This window comes from Dendrobates tinctorius, unplaced genomic scaffold, assembly GCF_039654945.1.
Source record: "Dendrobates tinctorius isolate UK_male_01 unplaced genomic scaffold, ASM3965494v1 ptg000181l, whole genome shotgun sequence".
NCBI classification, from domain to species: Eukaryota; Metazoa; Chordata; class Amphibia; order Anura; family Dendrobatidae; genus Dendrobates; species Dendrobates tinctorius.
This window is the reverse complement of record NW_027361848.1, coordinates 2,760,758-2,781,369: the sequence shown is the minus strand read 5'-3', so window position 1 is coordinate 2,781,369 and position 20,612 is coordinate 2,760,758. Positions and strand designations below refer to the sequence as shown.

At 45.2% G+C, this 20,612-nt stretch overlaps 1 protein-coding gene across 21 annotated transcripts in view; it reads left to right on the top strand.

Annotated features, from left to right (window-relative positions):
- The window catches only part of AFDN (afadin, adherens junction formation factor), a 647,761-nt gene that overhangs the window by 583,741 nt on the left and 43,408 nt on the right, over positions 1-20,612 (top strand). For 16 of the 21 annotated variants that reach the window (XM_073551829.1, XM_073551822.1, XM_073551823.1 and 13 more), the window contains one exon: positions 2,879-3,013. In XM_073551829.1, the coding sequence (XP_073407930.1) occupies positions 2,879-3,013 (135 nt within the window). Of the gene's footprint in view, positions 1-2,878; positions 3,020-20,612 lie in introns of those variants that run through there. The other 5 variants (XM_073551831.1, XM_073551836.1, XM_073551839.1 and 2 more) reach the window with 2 other exon arrangements.

Here is a 20,612-nt window from a genome sequence, read left to right as displayed (position 1 = left end):
CTGCTCTGCCCTCGGCAGAGCAGTGCGCCGGAGCCACGATGGGCAGGAATGAAGAGGACGTCATCGCTGCAAGATGGGAGGCGCCGGACCTCGACTCCCTCTGGACCCGAACCGGACCTGGACCGCCCCTGCGTGAGTATAATCTAACTCCTTTTTCTTATCTTTCAGGTTACAGAATGCTGTAGATAAGCCCCTGATGGTGGTGGCCGCAGCTCATATTTGAAAAAAGGGGTGACAGATTCCCTTTAATTAAACTGATAGGACTTGATTTGTAAAGGCACACACCTGTCTATTTAAGAGCTCACCGTACATGTCAGACCAAATGAGAATCATGAGGTCAAAGTAACTGGCCAAGGAGCTCAGAGACAGAACTGTGGCAAGGCACAGATCTGGTCAAGGCTACAAAAGAATTTCTACAGTACTCAAGGTTCCTAGGAGCACAGTGGCCTCAATAATCCTTAAATGGAAGAAGTTTGGGACCACCAAAAGTCTTCCTGGATTTGGCCATCCAGCCAAACTGAGAAATCGTGGGAGAAGAGCTTTGGTGAGAGAGGTAAAGAAGAACCCCGACATCACTGTGAATGAGCTCCACAGATGCAGTAGGGAGATGGAAGAAAGTTCCACAAAGGTGACTATCACTGCAGCACTCCACCAGTCAGTCCTTTATGGCAGAGTGGCCTGACAGAAGCCTCTCCTCAGTGCCAGACATTTGAAAGTCCACATAGAGTTTACTAAAAACACATGAATGAGTCTCAGACTATGAGAAATAAGATTCTCTGGTCTGATGAGACAAAGATAGAACTTTTTGGTAATAATTCAAAGCGGTATGTGTGGAGAAAACTAGGCACTGCTCATCACCTGCCAAATACAATCCCAACAGTGAAACATGGTGGTGGCAGCATCATGCTATGGGGGTGTTTTTCAGCTGCAGGGACAGGACAGTTGGTTGCAAGTGAAAGAAACATTAATGCGGCCAAGTACAGAGATATACTGGATGAAAACCTCTTCCAGAGTGCTCTGGACCTCAGACTTGGCCGAAGATTCACGTTCTAACAAGACAAAGACCCTAAGCACACAGATAAAATAGCAATGGAGTGGCTTCACAACAACTCTGTGACCATTCTTGACTGGCCCAGCCAGAACCCTGATCTAAACCCAATTGAGCATCTATGGAGAGACCTGAAAATGGCTGTCCACCAACGTTCACCATCCACTCTGACAGAACTGGAGAGGATTTGCAAGGAATGATGGCAAAGGATCCCCAAATCAAGGTGTGAAAAACTTGTTGCACTAGTTCAAATGGGTGCTTCTACTCAATACTGAGCAAAGGGTCTGAATACTTATGGCCATGCGATATTTGTTTGTTTTTTTTAATAAATTTGCAAAAAATTTCTTCATTTCTTTTTTTTTTCAGTCAAGATGGAGAGCAGAGTGTACATTAATGAGAAAAATGAACTTTATTGATTTTACCAAATGGCTGCAGTGAAGCAAAGAGTGAAAAATTTAAAGGGATCTGAATACTTTCCGTGCCCAATGTAATTCATATATGGCCCTGTGAGGGGTTGACATGCTTAGCTGCTTCTTCAGGTATACATGGAACACTTTGGTGGTGAAACACATTCTGTTTTTTTGAAGTCAGCTTACACCAAGGCAAGGTTCACAAATAGTGATGAGCGAGTATACTCGTTGCTCGGGTTTCACCGAGCATGCTCGGGTGGCCTCCGAGTATTTTGGCATGCTCAGATTTAGTTTCTGTCAATGCGACTGCATGATTTGTGGCTGCTGGACAGACTGAATACATGTAAGGAATGCCTGTTTGTTAGGGAATTCCCACGTGTATTCAGGCTGTTCAGCAGCCGTAAATCATGCAGCTGAGGCGATGAAAACTAAATCTCCGAGCACGCCAAAGCACTTGGAGGACACCCGAGCATGCTCGGGAAAACCTGAGCAACGAGTATACTCGTTTATCACTATTCACAAACAAAACAGAGCCTTTCTGGCTTAAGACGAAAAAAACACAAAAACAAAGGGTAACAGAGTCCTTTCCTCTGACGGTCTCAACCTGCAGGCACCTGGCAATGTCCTCCGCTCCTCCTTGGAGCTACGTGGGATTACTTTCTCTCCCAAGACACCACATGTCCAGGTATTTAAACAGGACCATGTGATGATCACATGATTGTGACACCACCACATGTCCTGCTAGTACACCTGCCTGTGTTGGCTGCAGGAAAAGATATGGTGAGCACTCTCCTGTCCACTCTGAGTGCTCACATAAAACCAGCCCATGTATGCAGCTTACATTAAACATCTCAACACTTAGTGTGCTGGAGGAAAAATATCCTGGTTTCATTCCACTGACGCCAACATGCGCAGTGACACATATCTTACCCCGTACACTGTGACCTTGTCACAGGCCCCTTTGAGAAAGTGAATGCGAAACATGCGTCGGGGCGGTCCCCAGGGAACATTAAACTGCACTTTCACTTTAACATGGGTAAGTTTTCTTAAGTGAAATATATATTGATTGAATTAAATATGAGCGGTCAGTGAGGAAAGTTACATTAACATGAGCAGGAGGAGAACCTGCCATATACCTATATAATACTAAGTGCCACAAAATCATGTCCTCAACACAACTAAAAAATAAAGACAATGTGGCCAACCCTGGTAACTCATTCTACAGCCACCTATAGACAGTGTAATTCATCAATGGCAAATGGTAGAATATAATTATTTTTAGCCACGTTTATATGCATTTAAGTAGTAAAACATATATTGTTCACAAAGGTGGACAATCCTTTTAATGTAACAAACACTTATTGCTAAACAGACCATTCTAAAATGTATTAAAGCCTCACTAAAGAAAATTGTCATTCAGTTACAGGATGAAGAAAATAGGCGTCAACAACAATTGGAAGAAATTCGCAAACGGGAAGCTGAAGAACACTTGCGACAAGAAGAAGAACGGAGGTATCAAGAGGAGGAGCGGACTAAGCGAGAAGCTGATGAAAAGGTTTAGTAAATTTTTTTTTAAAATGTCAGTCGAGGTGAATTGATAATTTGCTTCTATACAATAAACTTAGTTTAATTTTTTTATGCATTCAGAATTTCTTAGATAAAACCTTCTTTCTTTTTACCAGCTATTAAGGGTTTTTACTTTGAGTATTGTATAGAAACTCCAGGGGAAAAAAGGATTGTAGCACTGACTAGTTTTATTTGGAATTATGCTCGGCAGTTCGAAATTTGTCCTAGAGCTGGATCAAAAAACGTTGCATACAGCACTTTTGATGCTAGCCATGGAATCCAAACTGGTGCACAACTTTCCTTTAGTTGGTGTAGGTATGAAACAAGTAACCAAATGCAACTGAAGTATGAAAGCACAAAAAAGGGTCAACCCTTTAAAAGGATTTTCTCATATTTCTTTGTTTCTTCAGAAGTGCACCACTTCTCTGCCTTGTGGCTTCCAGATTGCTGGGAGCTCAAACTCTATACACTATCCATCCCACACTGTATACTGAGGAAGCTTTTCCGCATCATCAGAGAAGGGCAGGTGGACCAAATCTAGTTGGAGCGAGATATCTTGTCCGCTTCAGAGCAGTGCTTACAAACTCTAAAGTAGAAAGCTTGAAAGTGCACATTCCTTGCCTAGGAAACCGACCAACTCTAGTCTGCTTCGTGTTACAATGCTACTTAAGATCGCTCCCAAGTGAGTATCAGAGGAACCATTTCTATTTAAAGTCATTCTGGTTTATTTCAGTCTTCATAAACCACATTACATGAAAACTTAAATACAACCATTGTCCAGCACAAAGAAAAACATAAGGGTAACAAGTCCATACAATAGTGCTGGTTTGCCTGTCTGGCTTACAGTCCAAATTCTTAGTCATTTAGCAAAGGCACACAATCCAGGAGATCTGCACACCTCCATACACACGTGTGAGACAAACAGGTCTCGTTTTAAAAAATGAACCACATCCAAGGATGGAGATATGGCGAGCAGCCACCTATCCCAACTATTCAGGTGCTCACAATCAACCTGTAATGGCAGATTAGCCCCCTTTTAGTCCTATATGTGCTAAAGCAAGAGAGTGCCGTTTCGCAATGATGCTTCTTCTGTGGGTTGCTCAGCTGGAAAGCTGTCCTTCTCTTGCCGCACTATACCATAGTAAAGCTTCACACCCAACAGGTAAAACAACTTTATATAATACCGATATTTGTGGTTGCTGTCTCTTTGGCTTGCTAGGTATGGAGTGAATATACAATTTTTATGACACAGGGATGTATCCCCATACTGTGCATCCTACTTATTGGGCTCATTTTCTCCATTGTGATTTCTTCAACTCTGCACTGGCAGCTCCTTGAGGTGATACCTTGGAGCCCACTGGGCTTTACCTTATTTACTATTTTTTCAATCTATGTGGGAAATAGCTGAGGACCTTATTTTGTAGGGCCCTTTATTAAGGGGATTCGCCTGATTTTGCTACAATTTTCTCAAATCCCACTGGCACACAGTGCATGCTTTTGTACTATTTATTTGCGGCTTTCCACCCTTTCATTGGAGGTCATCCTTTTACCCTGTCTTTTTAACATGGTAATTTTCAACTTTTTTAAATTAATAAAGATATACTTTTAAACTTTATTTTTCTTTTTTCCTCACTTCTTATCGTTATGGCACCTTTAATATCCCGAAGTGTATTCAGCCTTCACAAATTTACGACTATGGCAATAAATAAATCATCCTGGTATGTTGCAGCGTAATTCTTATAGTGTGCGAGAAAATGGTCCATGTCCCTCTGGAAGATGGCCGAAGAGTCCTGCAGTCTGACCAGCATTTGAATATATTGGAATCAAACGTCGGCCTTAGAGAAAACAGTCTTCTCTTTGTCTTCTTGTGACATGAGGATTTGTCAATATCTCTTTGTTAGATCCAAGTTAGTTATGTACCTTGTCGGCCCAAGTCTGTCATCTCATCGCCACGCGGCATTGGATATTCGTCAAACTTGGAGACTTCATTCTGCTTCCAATAATCATTACAGAATCTCCATTCTCCATCGAATTTTGGATCGAGGACAATCGTGTTAGACCACCTGCTCTTGGATTCCTCAATGACTCTGATTATTAGCATACACTTCACTTCCTTGGTGATCCATTCTCTGCTGGCTTCTGGAATTCTATAGGGCTTTGAATTCACCCACACTTGAGGTTACTTCAGAACCGCGTGTTCTGTGATATCAGTACATCCTGGCAAATCTGAGACCAGATCCCGAGTTTGCTTCAGCAATTTTCAAGATTTCTAAGTTTGTGCCTTTTGACAGTGTCTAAGCTATTGTCCCCTTCTGGCTTATCCTGCAAACATGGAGTTTCAAGGGGGGTCCCTTTCTTGCTATGCCATGGTGGGTAACAGCACTAGGGGATTTTGGAAGTGAGAGGTGGGAGTGGTTAACTGGAAGGTGGAATAGGACTTGCAATACCTCTTAGGATTTCCCTCAGCCTGACCCATTATTGGGTTTTGTTGACACCCAGATGGCCACCCAAGACATGTTAATTTACCCTGTCCAACACCCTCCATCTGTAGGGTTCTTTTACCAATTATTGCTCCATTGTTTCCTCTCTGACCTGAGTAACCCCATAAAATAAGTCCCCACTCATTATAAAATAAGGAAATCTAGTGTCCCCCCCCCCCCGGCTCCTGTGTTATACCATTTATAACAGTTAAATTTATTGTACACTTATTTTAGAGTTGGGTCTCTATGTTGGGTGGACCCAAAATTTTCTATGGTCACTCCTATCACAGAAATGTCATCCTCTGGGGATACTACCTCCTCATCTGCCACCATTGCACGGAAGGGAAATCCTTCAGCTCTGGGGTTGGTGGCACTTCTTTAGTGCCAGCCTGTCTCTTACCCAGACAATCGAGGTCTCCATCCTCCCCCACAAGTCCCAAAACAACACAAAATCCTGACCTATGATATTTGGGTGCAATAAATCTTGGACCATGTCGATCTCATGGGACTCAGTACCTCGATCCATCTCAGTGACCTCTCTGGCCGCCAGATAGTCATTAAGATCACCGTGAATGCAGCAGATGCCCACCTTCCCAGGGATCAATTGGAGAGTGAGTGTGGCTCTCATGAGGGTCAACAAACTCCCTGAGTTTAGTAGTCCAGTCATTTGCAGACAATTCACATTTACTGAATAGTCCGCAATGCAAGCCAGGTATGTGTAGAATGAACACTGGCATCCCATGCTACAGTCCATTTGCTCTGTGGTCAGGGGATAATGGGCAGCTCTATGACCTAGGCAGTGAGGTCTCCAGCAAATTGCATCCTCTTATGAGACCCTCGGCATGACCTCTGCTGGCTCCTTACACTTTGAAAACCACATTACCTTTTTTAGCCACCACCCCCTGATGGGACCTTCAGTATGGAGTGGGTTGCCTCCCCAAGGAACTGTCCAGTCAAACAAAGTTATTGGTGTTCCGAGGATCTCCTTGAGCATCCCAAGTCTGCATCAGGCTCGGAAGGGAGAGCACAAATCGGTCCATTACAACTCGCTCTATTACAACTCGCTCTACCATCTGCGCTGGGGTAGAGGACTCTGGCTGCAACCACCTTTGGAGAAACTGCAGCAAATCAAACATTTGGAAACGAGGGGTTTTGTCTCTGTAATGAGCCCAACGGTGGACCCGTTTTGCACTGACAGGGTCACACCCAAGAGTGTAAAAAATTCAATTTTCAATTTTGCATATTCTTTGGCATTCTTTGACTTCTGCCCACTGCTCTGGTGGGAGGTTCTCTCTTTCAGCGACCCTTTCAAAAACTGTTAAAAAGGCCTCTGTCATCTCCTGGGATCATTTTCTCCAAGGCTCTCCTCACCGCCTTCCAGATAGAGAAATCCTCAGCTGATCTTGGAGTGTAACTGCCGCCATTCTATGAACCGCCTCTGTGAGTAATTCAATCTGCTCCTGCTGTTGTCAGTTCTGTTGCTGGAGGTTTTGCACTAACAGGTTATTTGACTCCTGTTGTGCCAGCTATTGTTGCTGCTACTTCTGCAGCTGTTGAATAAGCATCTTACTTGTCTCCTGTTGTGCCAGCTGTTGCTGCTATTGGGCTTGCACTTGGTGTTTAATCAGGTCCTACATGCTGTGTGATGTTTTCTGGCTTATAGCTACTTTCACCCACGACGTGCAGTACTTCTGTAGCAGTCAAATGTGTTCCTTGAGAATGATGCCCACATTCTTCTTCAAATTGTAGCAATGCTAGCGATCTGAGGTATCACAGGAAAAGTCCAGCTGGTTTATTGTAGTAATCTTAAACCACGTCACTGGAAAATTTAAATACAGCTCATATCCGGCACAAAGTAACAAGCCAGTACAATAGTGCAATTTTGCCTGCCTGACTTAGAGTCCAGCTTCTTAGTCCTTTAGCAAAGGCACTCAATCCAGGAGACGCGCACACCTCCATACACACAGACATGTGAGACAAATGGGTCTCAATTTGCAAAGTGAACCACACCAAAGGGTGGAGGTATGGTGAGCAGCCATCTCTCCCAACTCTTCAGCTGTTTGCAATCAATCTGTCATGGCCAATTAGCCACTTTTACTCTTATATGTACTATAAAGCATTACTCAAGGTTTATCTCCCATCCACTAGGTGTCCTTCAGCCACCTTACAATAGATAAGTGTTATGAATGGGTCACCGAGGAGGAAAAAACAACACAAGCCAAGTCTCAGAAAACCAGAGGGGTTGGTAACTATGCAGATTGCAGATCCCTGATCTTACCACACAACTAGCAGCAGTCGTGGAGCGTACCTACGATGATCCTAGATGCCTCGTCACAACCGGAGAGCTACATAAGCCTAAAGTAGGAAAAGAGGAAAACTAACTGCCCCAGAGCAGACCCCAAAGGAAAGACAGCCCCCCACATGTATTGACGGTGAAACAAGATGAGAACACAAACAAAGGCAGAAAAATAGGCTGAGCAAACGATGGGGCCCGACTAACTAGAAAGGAAAGGAAAGACACTGTCTGCAATCTGCCAAAAACCCTACCAAAATAATGTCCAACACTTCTGATAGCAAAATTAACCCTGAAGTCACTAGACTTCTCCCACTATATCAGCACTTTGAAATATTCTGAGAAAGAGCAAAAAGAGGCTAATCTAATAAGGGACCAAAAGGCAAATACAGATAAATAGGAGTGGAAATTCAGCACAACCCCAGCAGGGGCTGGCTGAACACAAAAAACTGAATTAACAAGAGCAAGTGTGAACAATAGCAAAAACAAACTTAACTTGAGAAGACTGGAATAGAACTGAAGTCCAAGACCTAAGAAGCAGACTGAATCACCAGGATAGGGCATCGGCTGTCTTATATCCAGTCTGATACTCCAGAGATCCAATCATTATCCTCCTCATCAGGTGGCAGATCACTACCAATTAAACCAACCTCACTACCTCCTGTCACCACCAGAGGGAGAACGGAAGGAGGAGCAGAAAATGAGTTCACAACAGTGCCCCCCCTTGTGGAGGGGTCACCGAACCCTCATCCATGCCACCAGGCCGATCAGGATGGGCCCGGTGAAAAGCACAAACCAATTTATTGGCATGAATATCAGAGGCCGAGACCCAAGAATTATCCTCCTGGCCATAACCCTTCCATTTGACCAAATGCTGGAGTCTCTGTCTAACCAAACGAGAATCCAATATTTTCTTTACCTCATATTCCACATTGCCTTTAACCAATACAGGGTCAGGAGGTGCCGCCACAGGAACTACTGGCTCAACAAACCTCTTCAGCAGTGACTTGTGAAATACATTATGGATTTTGAACGTAACTGGAAGAGCCAATCGAAAAGAAACAGGATTAAGAATCTCCAAAATCTTATAAGGTCCAATAAATCTTGGCTTAAATTTTGGAAATGCAACCTTCATAGGAATATTCTTAGACGACAACCAAACCATATCACCCACTTTAAACCGGGGACCAATGGTCCTATGCCGGTTGGAAAAACGCTGGGACTTTTCCTGAGAGTGTGACAACTTATCCACCACTTGTTCCCATATCTGCTGCATTCTCACAACCACAGTGTCCACACCTGGGCAGGACGAAGATTCCACTTGCCCTGAAAAGAATCGAGGATGAAACCCAAAATTACAGAAAAAGGGTGACATCAAAGTGGCAGAACTAGCTCTATTGTTCAGCGCAAATTCGGCCAAGGGCAAAAATGAGACTCAATCATCTTGATCAACAGATATAAAACATCTTAAATAAGACTCCAGGGTCTGGTTTGTTCTCTCAGTCTGCCCATTGGTCTGGGAATGAAACGCGGAGGAGAAGGATAACTGAATTCCCAGATTGGAACAAAAGGCTTTTCAGAATCTGGAAACAAACTGGACCCCTCTATCGGACACAGTGTTCTCAAGAATCCCGTGTAACCGAACCACCTGTTGTAAAAACAAGGGTACCAACTCAGCAGAAGATGGCAACTTTGGGAGTGGTACAAGATGGACCACCTTCTAAAATCTATCACAAATCACCCAGATAAGTCATTCTCTGAGAGACAGGAAGATCAGAAATAAAATCAATTGAGATATGGGTCCATGGCCCTTTGGGCACCGGCAGGGGCATCAGCAACTCACTAGAACGAGAACAGGGTTTAGACCGAGAACAAGTTCCACAGGACTGTACAAAATTCCTGACATCACGAGACAAGGCAGGCCACCAAAACGACCAACTCACCAAATCTCTGGTACCAAAAATACCTGGATGACCAGCCAATGTGGAGCAATGGACTTCAGACATCACTCTCTTTCTCCACTGGTCAGGAACATACAATCTTCCCATAGGGCTACGCTCAGGCCTATCCTCCTGAAATTCCTCCAGGGCGCGTCTCAAATCGGGCGAAATGGCAGAAAGAACTACCCCCTCACCTAGGATAGTTGTAGGCTCGATTACATTAAGAGAATCAGCAAAGAAACTCCTAGAAAGGGTGTCTGCCTTAACATTCTTAGTGCCCGGAAGAAAAGAGACCACAAAATTAAAACGCGTGAAAAATAAGGCCCATCTAGCCTATCTAGGATTCAAGCGTTTGGCCGACTCCAAATCAGATTCTTGTGATCGTTGAGGACCACAAATTGATGTCTAGCTCCCTCCAACCAATGTCTCCACTCCTCAAATGCTCATTTCATGGCCAGCAATTCCCGATTCTCCACGTCATAGTTGCGTTCAAATGGGGAAAACTTTTGAGAAAAGAAGGCACAGGGATTCATCTTAGAAGTCACAGGGTCTTTTTGGGACAAAACAGCTCCTGCACCAATCTCAGAAGCGTCTACCTCCACTTGAAATGGAAGTGAGACATCAGGTTGCCGTAGAACTGGAGCTGAAGTAAATCTCCGCTTAAGGCTAGTTTCACACTTGCTTTTTTTTGCAGCGCGTTTTTCCCGCAAAAAAACGCATTGAAAAAACGCATACAAAAGCATACAACTGCTGCGTTTTTTTCAAGCATTTTTATGAGCATGCATGAAAAAAACGCAGCGTTTTTATGCGTTTGTATGCGTTTTTAGTGCGTTTTTACCGCGTTTGCGTTTTTTTCCAACATTTTTAGGTGGCCCCTCACACTACCCAAACCATGACTTTACTAACCCTAACCCTGACCCTAACCCTAACCCTGACCCTAACCCTGACCCTAACCCTAACCCTGACCCTAACCCTTAACAAAACCATACTTAACCCTAACCCTGACCCTAACCCTGACCCTAACCCTTAACCAAACCATACTTAACCCTAATCCTGACCCTAACCCTAACCCTGACCCTAACCCTTAACCAAACCATACTTAACCCTAATCCTGACCCTAACCCTGACCCTAATCCTTAACAAAACCATACTTAACCCTAACCCTGACCCTGACCCTAACCCTTAACAAAACCATACTTAACCCTAATCCTGACCCTAACCCTGACCCTAACCCTTAACCAAACCATACTTAACCCTAACCCTGACCCAAACCCCAACCCTAACCCTGACCCTGACCCTAACCCTAAACCCCCTTAACTAACCCTAACTCTAACCCAAACCCCTAAATTCCATGGTTAAAAAAAAAAAACGCATATGCAAAAAAACGCATACATGAGCATGCCAGTGTGCACATATGCGCATCCATAGGCTATAATGGCCATTTTTAGCGCAAAACGTGCGCATATGTGCGCATGCGCTTTTTTGCAGGGCCAAAAAATGCAACATGCTGCGTCTGGAAAATACAAACGCACACCCCAAAAAAACGCAGCACATGAAAATCGCATACATGCGCTTACAAGCGCGCAGGTATGCGCACCCATGTTAAATATAGGGGAAAAAACGCATGCGCACATATGCGTTTTTTTCCAGCGCTAAAAAACGCAAATGTGAAACCAGCCTAAGCTCCTGAAATGCTGAGACAGCCTCAGGAGACCAATTCAGCACATCAGCTCCCTTCTGGGTCAGATCAGTCAGTGGTTTGACAATACTAGAAAAATTACCTATAAATTTACGATAGAAATTAGCAAAACCCAAAAACTTCTGGAGAGCCTTCAAAGAAGTAGGCTGAACCCAATCATAAATGGCCTGTACCTTGGCCGGGTCCATTTCAATAGTCGATGGAGACAAGATAAATCCCAAAAATGAAATCCTCTGTACACCAAAGAGGCATTTCGATCCCTTAACAAACAGGGAATTCTCCCTCAAAATCCGGAGCACAGTCCGGACATGTTCCACATGGGAATCCCAATCACTAGAAAAAGATCAAAATATCATCCAGATAGATGATCAAAAACGTATCCACAAAGTCTCGGAAAATATCATTCATAAAGGGCTGGAAGACAGAAGGGGCATTAGAGAGCCCAAAAGGCATCACCAGGTACTCAAAATGTCCCTCCGGAGTATTAACCGCCATCTTCCATTCATCCCCATGCTTGATGCGAATAAGATTATACGCCCCCCTGAGGTCAAGCTTAGTAAACCAGCAGGCACTCTTAACTCTGGAGAATAAATCAGACATCAGAGGTAACGGGTACTGATATTTAACCGTCATTTTGTTAAGGGAACGATAATCAATACACGGTCTTAATGAACCATCTTTCTTGGCCACAAAAAAACCCCCAGCACCTAAAGGTGATGAGGATGGTCTAATATGACCCTTCTCCAATGACTCCTTAATATAGGATCGCATAGCATCATGTTCGGGTACAGATAAGTTGAAAAGCCGACCCTTGGGAAATTTACACCCAGGCATCAACTCAATTGCACAGTCATAACTCCTATGAGGAGGCAAAGACGCAGACTTACTCTCACTAAATACATCAGAGAAATCAGCCAGATAATCAGGAATATCATGAGACTGAGGAGAGGTGGAGAAAACAGGAGCTTCCCTAAGAGCACGCTGACAATCCCAACTCACCACAGACACAGATTTCCAATCCAAAACTGGGTTATGAGTTTGCAACCAGGGGAAACCCAGAACAATAGTATCATGCAAATTATGCAGCACCAAAAATGTACATTTTTCTTGGTGGTCTGGGGCACCTGGGTCCAATACTGAGGTTTATTCTCCGCCAAAGGAGTGGCATCAATACCCCTCAAAGGAATAGGCGTCTGCAGAGGCATCATGGACAAACCACAACGTTTAGCAAAGTCCAAATCCATCAGATTCAGAGCTGCTTCTGAATCCACAAAAGCCTTAGTGGAAAATGTGGACAAGGAGCAGATCAGAGTAATTGCCAAAAGAAACTTAGGTTGTATACTGCCCACAGCAAATGTGTGTGCAAAACGTTTCTCTCGTTTAGGGCAGACAGAAATAGTATGAGAGGCGTCTCCACAGATAAAACACAGCTTATTACGCCTTCTAAACTCCTGACGTTGCGCCCTAGACAAAACCCCATCACATTGCACAGGTTCAGACATTTGTTCAAAAGGTGGCAGCGCCACCCGTGTAGTTTTACGTTCACGTAAACGCCGAACGACTTGAATGGCTAATGACATAGGGCCATCCAGACCAGAGGGAACAGGAAATCCCACCATAACATCTTTTATGGTCTCTGATAAACCTTTCCGAAAGAGAGCTGCCAATGCACTATAATTCCATGTAGTATGGACCGCCCACTTTCGGAATTTTTGACAGTACAACTCTGCAGGATCCTGACCCTGGTCTAATGCCAACAGAGTTCTCTCAGCTTGATCAACAGCATTAGGTTCATCATACAACAACCCCAAGGCCTGAAAAATTGCATCCACATTAGTCAGAGTAGGATTTTCAGGTGTCAGAGAAAAAGCCCAATCCTGGGTATCGCCACGCAGCAAGGAGATGACAATTTTAACCTGCTGCACAGAGCTCCCCGATGAGTTAGGCTTCAATGCAAGAAATAATTTACAATTATTCTTAAAATTCAGAAATTTAGACCGATCCCCAGAAAACACATCAGGAGCAGGAATCTTGGGTTCAGCAGCATGTGACTGAATGAGATAGGTGGAAATTCCCTGTACTTCAGCAGCAAGTTGCTTAATCTCCATTAGGAGAGGAAAAAAAAAATCCTCCTGCGGCCCCAGAGAAAAAGAGGAAAAAATATAATTAAAAAAAAAAAAAAATTCTGACACTTTTTTTTTTTCCTTTTTAAACAATTTTCTCCTGCTTTTGAGTACCCTAGAATCTGCGGTATGGCTGGTGATTCTGTTATGAATGGGTCACCGAGGAGGAAAAAACAACACAAGCCAAGTCTCAGAAAACCAGAGGGGTTGTCCAACACTTCTGATAGCAAAATTAACCCTGAAGTCACTAGACTTCTCCCACTATATCAGCACTCTGAAATATTCTGAGACAGAGCAAAAAGAGGCCAATCTAATAAGGGACCAAAAGGCAAATACAGATAAATAGGAGTGGAAATTCAGCACAACCCCAGCAGGGGCTGGCTGACCACAAAACAACTGAATTGACCAACAAGAGCAAGTGTCAACAATAGCAAAAACAAACTTAACTTGAGAAGACTGGAATAGAACTGAAGTCCAAGACCTGAGAAGCAGACTGAATCACCAGCACCAGGATAGGGCGTCGGCTGTCTTATATCCAGTCTGATACTCCAGAGATCCAATCGTTATCCTCATCAGGTGGCAGATCACTACCAATTAAACCAACCTCACTACCTCCTGTCACCACCAGAAGGAGAACGGAAGGAGGAGCGGAAAATGAGTTCACAACAGATAAGACTATAGAGGTGACCGGTAAGCTAGGCAACGACCTATAGAAATTTAAAATCCTTAACTGATTTGATATAAAATGCAAAATGCTTGCTTTAACAAGTAACAAGAATTTTGCTGTCAATAAATTGACAATATAAGACAACCCTTACCCTTCACTCTGAAGCTTAGTTTCACTTTTCTGACCAGAGCAAATTTTGCAGGTCTGACCAGTGTCACTTTGTGGCAATAACTCTTTAATGCTACAACAAATCCGACTGATTTTGAGAATTTTTTCAAGACAGTACTTCACGTTAGTTCCAAATTTAAGTCCATATAATTTGTTTCTTCATGAAAATATCAAAAAATTTTACACATTTTTTTGAAATTTCGCAATTTTCAAATTTTTCACTTAAACCAGATGGTTATACCACACAAAATAGTTAATAAATAACATTTACCACATGTCTACTTCAGTGCAATCTGCTGCTCTTTCCTATACAGTTATATAAGTGCATGCCAGCTAGACGATCACACTTGCTTCTGGTGATTTGGTCAGCCAAAAGTTTCTAGAATTATACTGTAGGCTAGGTGCGCGGATGCAGTGCATCTAGCATAAGCAATGCACGGGCTATATACAGCAATCTTGTACAATTGTATGCTGCCTGCTGCCTGAATACTGCAGGATCAGTACTCGTTCCGACTAGAGATGAGCGACTTTGCCTCCGGGAGGGTTGAGTCGGGTTTCGGACCACCCGACTTTTCCAAAAGTCGAGTCGAATGAAATCGGCCGACTATCGGCAAAAGTCGGAGTCCGGCCGACACCTGACCCCAATGCAAGTCAATGGGGAATATAAGTCGGCAGTGAGTGGAGGACAGTAAACACACCTACAGTGCCCATTTCAATGGCAACAACATCAATTCTTAATACTTAAGCTTGTCAACCTTAATTTACTTTATAATAGTAACGCATTGAAAACTGGGGGTTATTTGGCTAAAGTTGTGGGGGGGTACAGCCCAGTTAGGGAGGTGGAAAAACTGGCATATGTTGAAGTGTAGGCTGGACGTTCAGCAGCTGCAAATGGAGGAATTGGAGAAGTCGGAGGAAGAGGAGGACAAAGCGAGCCATTTTGCTGGCAAAATATGTGTCATCAGGGGAAGGTGGTACAAAATCCTTTGAAACCCAGGCATGGTTCATTTTAATGAAGGTGAGATCACCTTTATTTTGGGTCGACAGCCGGGTCCTTCTTTCTGTCAGGATTGATCCAGCAGCACTGAAGACTCTTTCTGATAGCACACTACCAGCAGGGCAAGCGAGCTCCTGTAAGGCATATTGTGCCAATTCAGGCCAGGTGTCCAGTTTACAGGCCCAGTAGTCAAAGGGGAATAAACTGTGAGGGAGAACATCGATAGGGGAGGAGAGGTAATTTTGAACCATAGATGACAACTGCTGTCTCCTGTCTGTTGCAATCGATTCAGTATTACCAGTCGTGTGAGCGTTACTCGAGAAATCAGTCCACAACATGGTCATGAAACCCCTGTATCCAACGCCACTTCGGCTGTGTGCACCACAAACACCTCTTCCATGTTGCCCAGTACGGCTCGTGGTAGAACCTGCATCGCTGCTGTGTGCTGGGAATGCCTCTAACTAACGGTTTACCAGAGTTGCTTGTTTGTTTGCCAATATTAGCTCTAAGTTCTCTTGTGGCATGATGTTCTGTAATTTGCCTTTATAGCGTGGATCGAGGATGCTCGCCAACCAGGAGTCGTCATCCTTCATAATTTTGACAATGCGGGGGTCCCTTTTTAGGATCCGCAAGAGATAATCACACATGTGGGCCAATGTTCCAGGTGTCAATGATGCACTGCCAGTGGTGGGTGGAGTGTCACGTCGCTGTCAGACTCAGGGACTGCTGTTCCGCCTTTAGCCACTAGGAGGCGCCGGACCGTCACTTCGCCGTCAGACTCAGGGACTCGGACGGCTGTTCCTCCCTCGGCCACTGGGAGGCGCCGTGGTTCGCCCGTGGGTGATGGTGGTGACAGAGAAGGGGCTCCTGCGCAGGCATCTGGTGGGCGCAGGCTCCGCCCCTCTGTCAGTCATCAGGCGGTTACTGCATCACCATCTGGCCTTGTCCTGGGGGCGGTCCTAATGACATCATCAGTCCGGGAACCTGTGAGGGATGACCTGATCCCTTAAATACCTTGGGACTGGTCTCGCAAGCCACCGAATATATTCTTGGTTCCCCTGCGTGCTACTGTGTGATTTGCTATAGTTAACTCTGACCTCAGCCTGGATTTCTGACCATTCTATTGCCTGCCGTTTTTGTACCTCTGCCTCTCTCCCGATTTTTGATGCTGACCTTGGCTTGGATTCCTGACCTTTCTTCTGCCTGCTGATTTTGTACCTTTGGTGCCCTCCTGGTTTTTTACTGTCCTTGGCCCGGACTTCAGACCCTTCTTCTGCCTGCTGATTTTGTACCTCTGCTGTCTGCCGAACAACGACTCCTGTCTCCGGACCACGATTACGGGTTTTAGATTTAACTCCTTGACGGCCGTTCTGGTCCACTGCACCCCTAGACAGCTACCCCCTGGGCCTTGCTACAATTCCAGATCCTTGTATAGGGGTTAAGGGTCTCGGGGTTACTCGGGTCGCTGTCCTACTGCAGCCCAGATTCGCAGATGGTCGTCACATGGAGGAGCACTTTCTGCCAAATCCACAACCCTCCAGTCACGCACAAACCCTGTACCTGACCTTGGCAAGCCAACATTTTCTCTTTCCCCCTGAGAAGCATCCTCCTCCCCAAAATATTCATCCCCCTCATCCTCCTCCTCTTCTTCCTCCACCTCGTCCAGGACAGTTCCCTGAACAGACAATGCCTGACTGTCATCAAGGCTTCCCTCCTCCTCCTCCTCTTCCTCCTCCGCTGCAGACTAAAAACACATGCAACATGCAAAAATGTGAACAAGTCTGTTGGACAATGTTCACACCACCCACTGACCGAAACACAAACAAAAAGCACAGAATGACAAATGTGCAGAAATACCTTGCAGTAAGACATATGACAGTAGTCAGCAAGTGCTGATAAAAGGTAACAACATATACAGGGTATTTAGTCGATACGTTTTTTTGCAAAAAAATGTATGCCAAGCTGCTCCACCTCGTCAAGGTAACCCATATTGAAGCAGTCCCTATCTAATGTATTTAAAACCTGAACATATGAACAGTGTCTAAATAAGCAGGATTAAGACAGGCGCGTTCTAGTATGGGCACGTGGTGTAAGACAGCTCCTTATGTGCATGTCACACAAGAGAGGGGTGGGGTCTCTCAAATCATGTATAAGCATGAAAAAAAACTGGATTAAAAACACATGCTTATGCATAATTTGAGAGACCCCACCCCTCTCTTGTGTGTCATGCACATTAGATAGGGACTGCTTCAATACGGGTTGCCTTGACGAGGTGGAGCAGCTTGGCGTACATTTTTTTGCAAAAAAACGTATCGACTAAATACCCTGTATTTGTTGTTACCTTTTATCAGCACTTGGTGACTACTGTCATATGTCTTAATGCAAGGTATTTCTGCACATTTGTCATTCTGTGCTTTTTGTTTGTGTCTCCTCCGCTGCAGACGCCTGATCCTTAATGTGCATCAAAGTTTGCATGAGCAGAAGCATATGTGGAATGCTCATGCTTATGATGGCGTCGTCTGCTCTTACCAGCCGTGTGCATTCCTCAAAACACTGAAGGACTTTACAGAGGTCTTTCAGCATTGACCACTGCACACCCGACAACTCGATGTCTGCCTTCAAACTGCCTGCCCGTGTATCCTCCCACAAATGCATTACAGCCTGCCTCTGTTCGCACAGCCTCTCAACCATGTGCATGATGGCGTTCCACCTTGTTGCAACATCTATGATTAGGCGGTGCTTGGGGAGGTGGAGCAGTCACTGCAGCCTCTGCATACGACTGGAGTCAACGGGTGAGCGACGGATGTGCGAGCACAGTCTTTGCACCTTATGGAGCAGGGCTGGTAACTCCGGATAATTATTTATGAAGCACTGCACCACCAGGTTCAAGGTGTGAGTCAGGCAAGGTATGTGTCTGAGTTTTGCCAGGGCTATGGCCGCCACAAAATTACGTCCGTTATCACTGACTACCTTGCCTGGCTCAAGATGTAGACTGCCCAGCCATGACTCAGTTTCTCGCTGCAAGTAGTCGGCCAGTACCTCCGCGGTGAGTCTGTTGCCGCCCAAAGACATCATCTTTAAAACAGCCTGCTGACGCTTACCACTAGCTGTTCGACAGTGGGACACCTCGTGTGCAACACTGGCAGCTGCGGATGGAGTGCTTTTGCGACTGCGCTCTTGTCGACGAGCTTTCGCTTCTGGAGGAGGAGGAGGGTCGAATGCCTACAGCTAACTGTTGCCTATACCATGGGCTAAGCAGCACTGTCCCACCGCCGCTGTCCCCTGTGGACCCTGCATCCACCACATTCACCCAGTGCGCAGTGATGGACACGTAACGGCCCTGGCCATGCCTACTGGCCCATGCATCTGTTGTGAGGTGCACCTTTCCACTCACTGATTGTTTGAGTGCATGGACAATGCGGTCTTTCACATGCAGGTGGAGGGCAGGGATGGCTTTTCTAGAGAAGAAGTGCCGACTTCTCTGGGTAGTCATAGCGTGGGACAGCGTAGGCCATGAGCTCTTGGAACGCTGCGCTTTCAACCAAACGGAAGGGCATCATCTCTAATGAGATTAGTTTGGCAATGTAGGCATTCAAAGCAAGTGTACGCGGATGAGAGGATAAGTACTTTCTTGTCCTACTCATAGTCTCTGCTAGGGTGAGCTGGACTTGAGTGCTGCATATGGTGGAACTAGCGCTGGACATGGCGGACTGAGAGGGGGTTGGTGATGGTGGTGGTGATGGCCTACATTAGATACAGTCTTTCGTTGGGAAAACATTGTGATTCCCTGACTGCTTTGGCCTTGCGACGACACCTCAACATTTCTTGCTGGTGGTGTGCTAACCGGTGGCTTACAGTGGGGGAAGCGATGTAGCGTTGCTTGCTACCTTCAGTTGGATCAGGTGCAACTGGTATTCAGATTTTGGAGATTTCTCCCTCGGCTAAAGGTCCTTCCGCACTTCTTACAGATAACCTTTGCCTCATCAATAGGATTTTGGTCAAAAAAGTGCCACACTGCACTCTTCCTACTATGGGAAAAATTTTCAGGCCTTGCACGCTGTGCTAATTTGAACGTCTGGCCAAGCTGTCCTGCAACTTTTTTTGTTTTTTTAGTATGTTTTTGGACTGCTACGGGCCTGCCAGATAACCGCAGCTGCGATGTCGATGCCTGCTGCGGATCCTCCTCCTCTTCTGAGCTATTGCCAGCGGCACCCTCTTCCCCCAATGGATGCCAATCCGGGTCAACAACTGGGTCATCCATCACCTCCACTTTAATTTCATCTGCACCTTCGTCTGTGTCACCGTGTAAGGTGGTATAGTATGCGGGAAGTGGCACCTGAGTTTCATCAGGGTCAGAATCTGGCTCAGTAGACTGCGAGGGCAATGCAATACTCTGGGTGAATGTACCAGCAGAATCATATAGCACTGGCTGTGCATCAGTGCACTCCATATCATATTCATCTTGGACTGGGGAATTCAGGATTTCACTTGATAACTTAGGCATGGTGTGTGAAAAGAGCTCCAGGGAGTAATCTGAAGTGTGGCCTGCCGCATCCTTCACTTTTGGTGGGGGTGAAGGACACAAGGAAAGGTGACCAGGAGCCTGCACTGACGACTCAGTGCTTGCAGTTTTTGAAACTTCAAAAGAGGAGGCGATAGAGCTGGAGGCTGTTTCGGCAATGTAAGCCAAAACCTGTTCCTGATGCTCTGACTTTAAAAACGGTTTACCTACTCCCAGAAAGGGAGCCTTCCAGGCCTTCTGGAGCCAGACGATGACACAGGCTCAACACCTCCTGCCTCAGGTGCTGTTGTGCTTTTGGCACTACCAGCAGATGCACCACCATCAGTACCAGCTGGCCCCCCCGCCTACGTCCGCGGCTTCTTCCACAATACTTCCTCATGTTTGGGAAAATGTACCAAAAATACCAGCAGATATATGGTACTGTATGAGGAGCGTACAGCTGTATGCAGTGTAGGGGAAAATTTAAATCTCCGTATTTATTTCCGGAGTCACACACAGACGCTTTCAGTATGGATTTCACCGTAATACAAACAGCAGATATACAGTACTGTATCAGAAGCGTACAGCTGTATACGGTGTAGGTAAAAATTTAAATCTCCGTATATCTTTCGAGTCACACACAGACGCTCACTCAGTATGTATTTGACCGTAATACAAACAGCAGATATACGGTACTGTATGTGGAGCGTACAGCTCTAA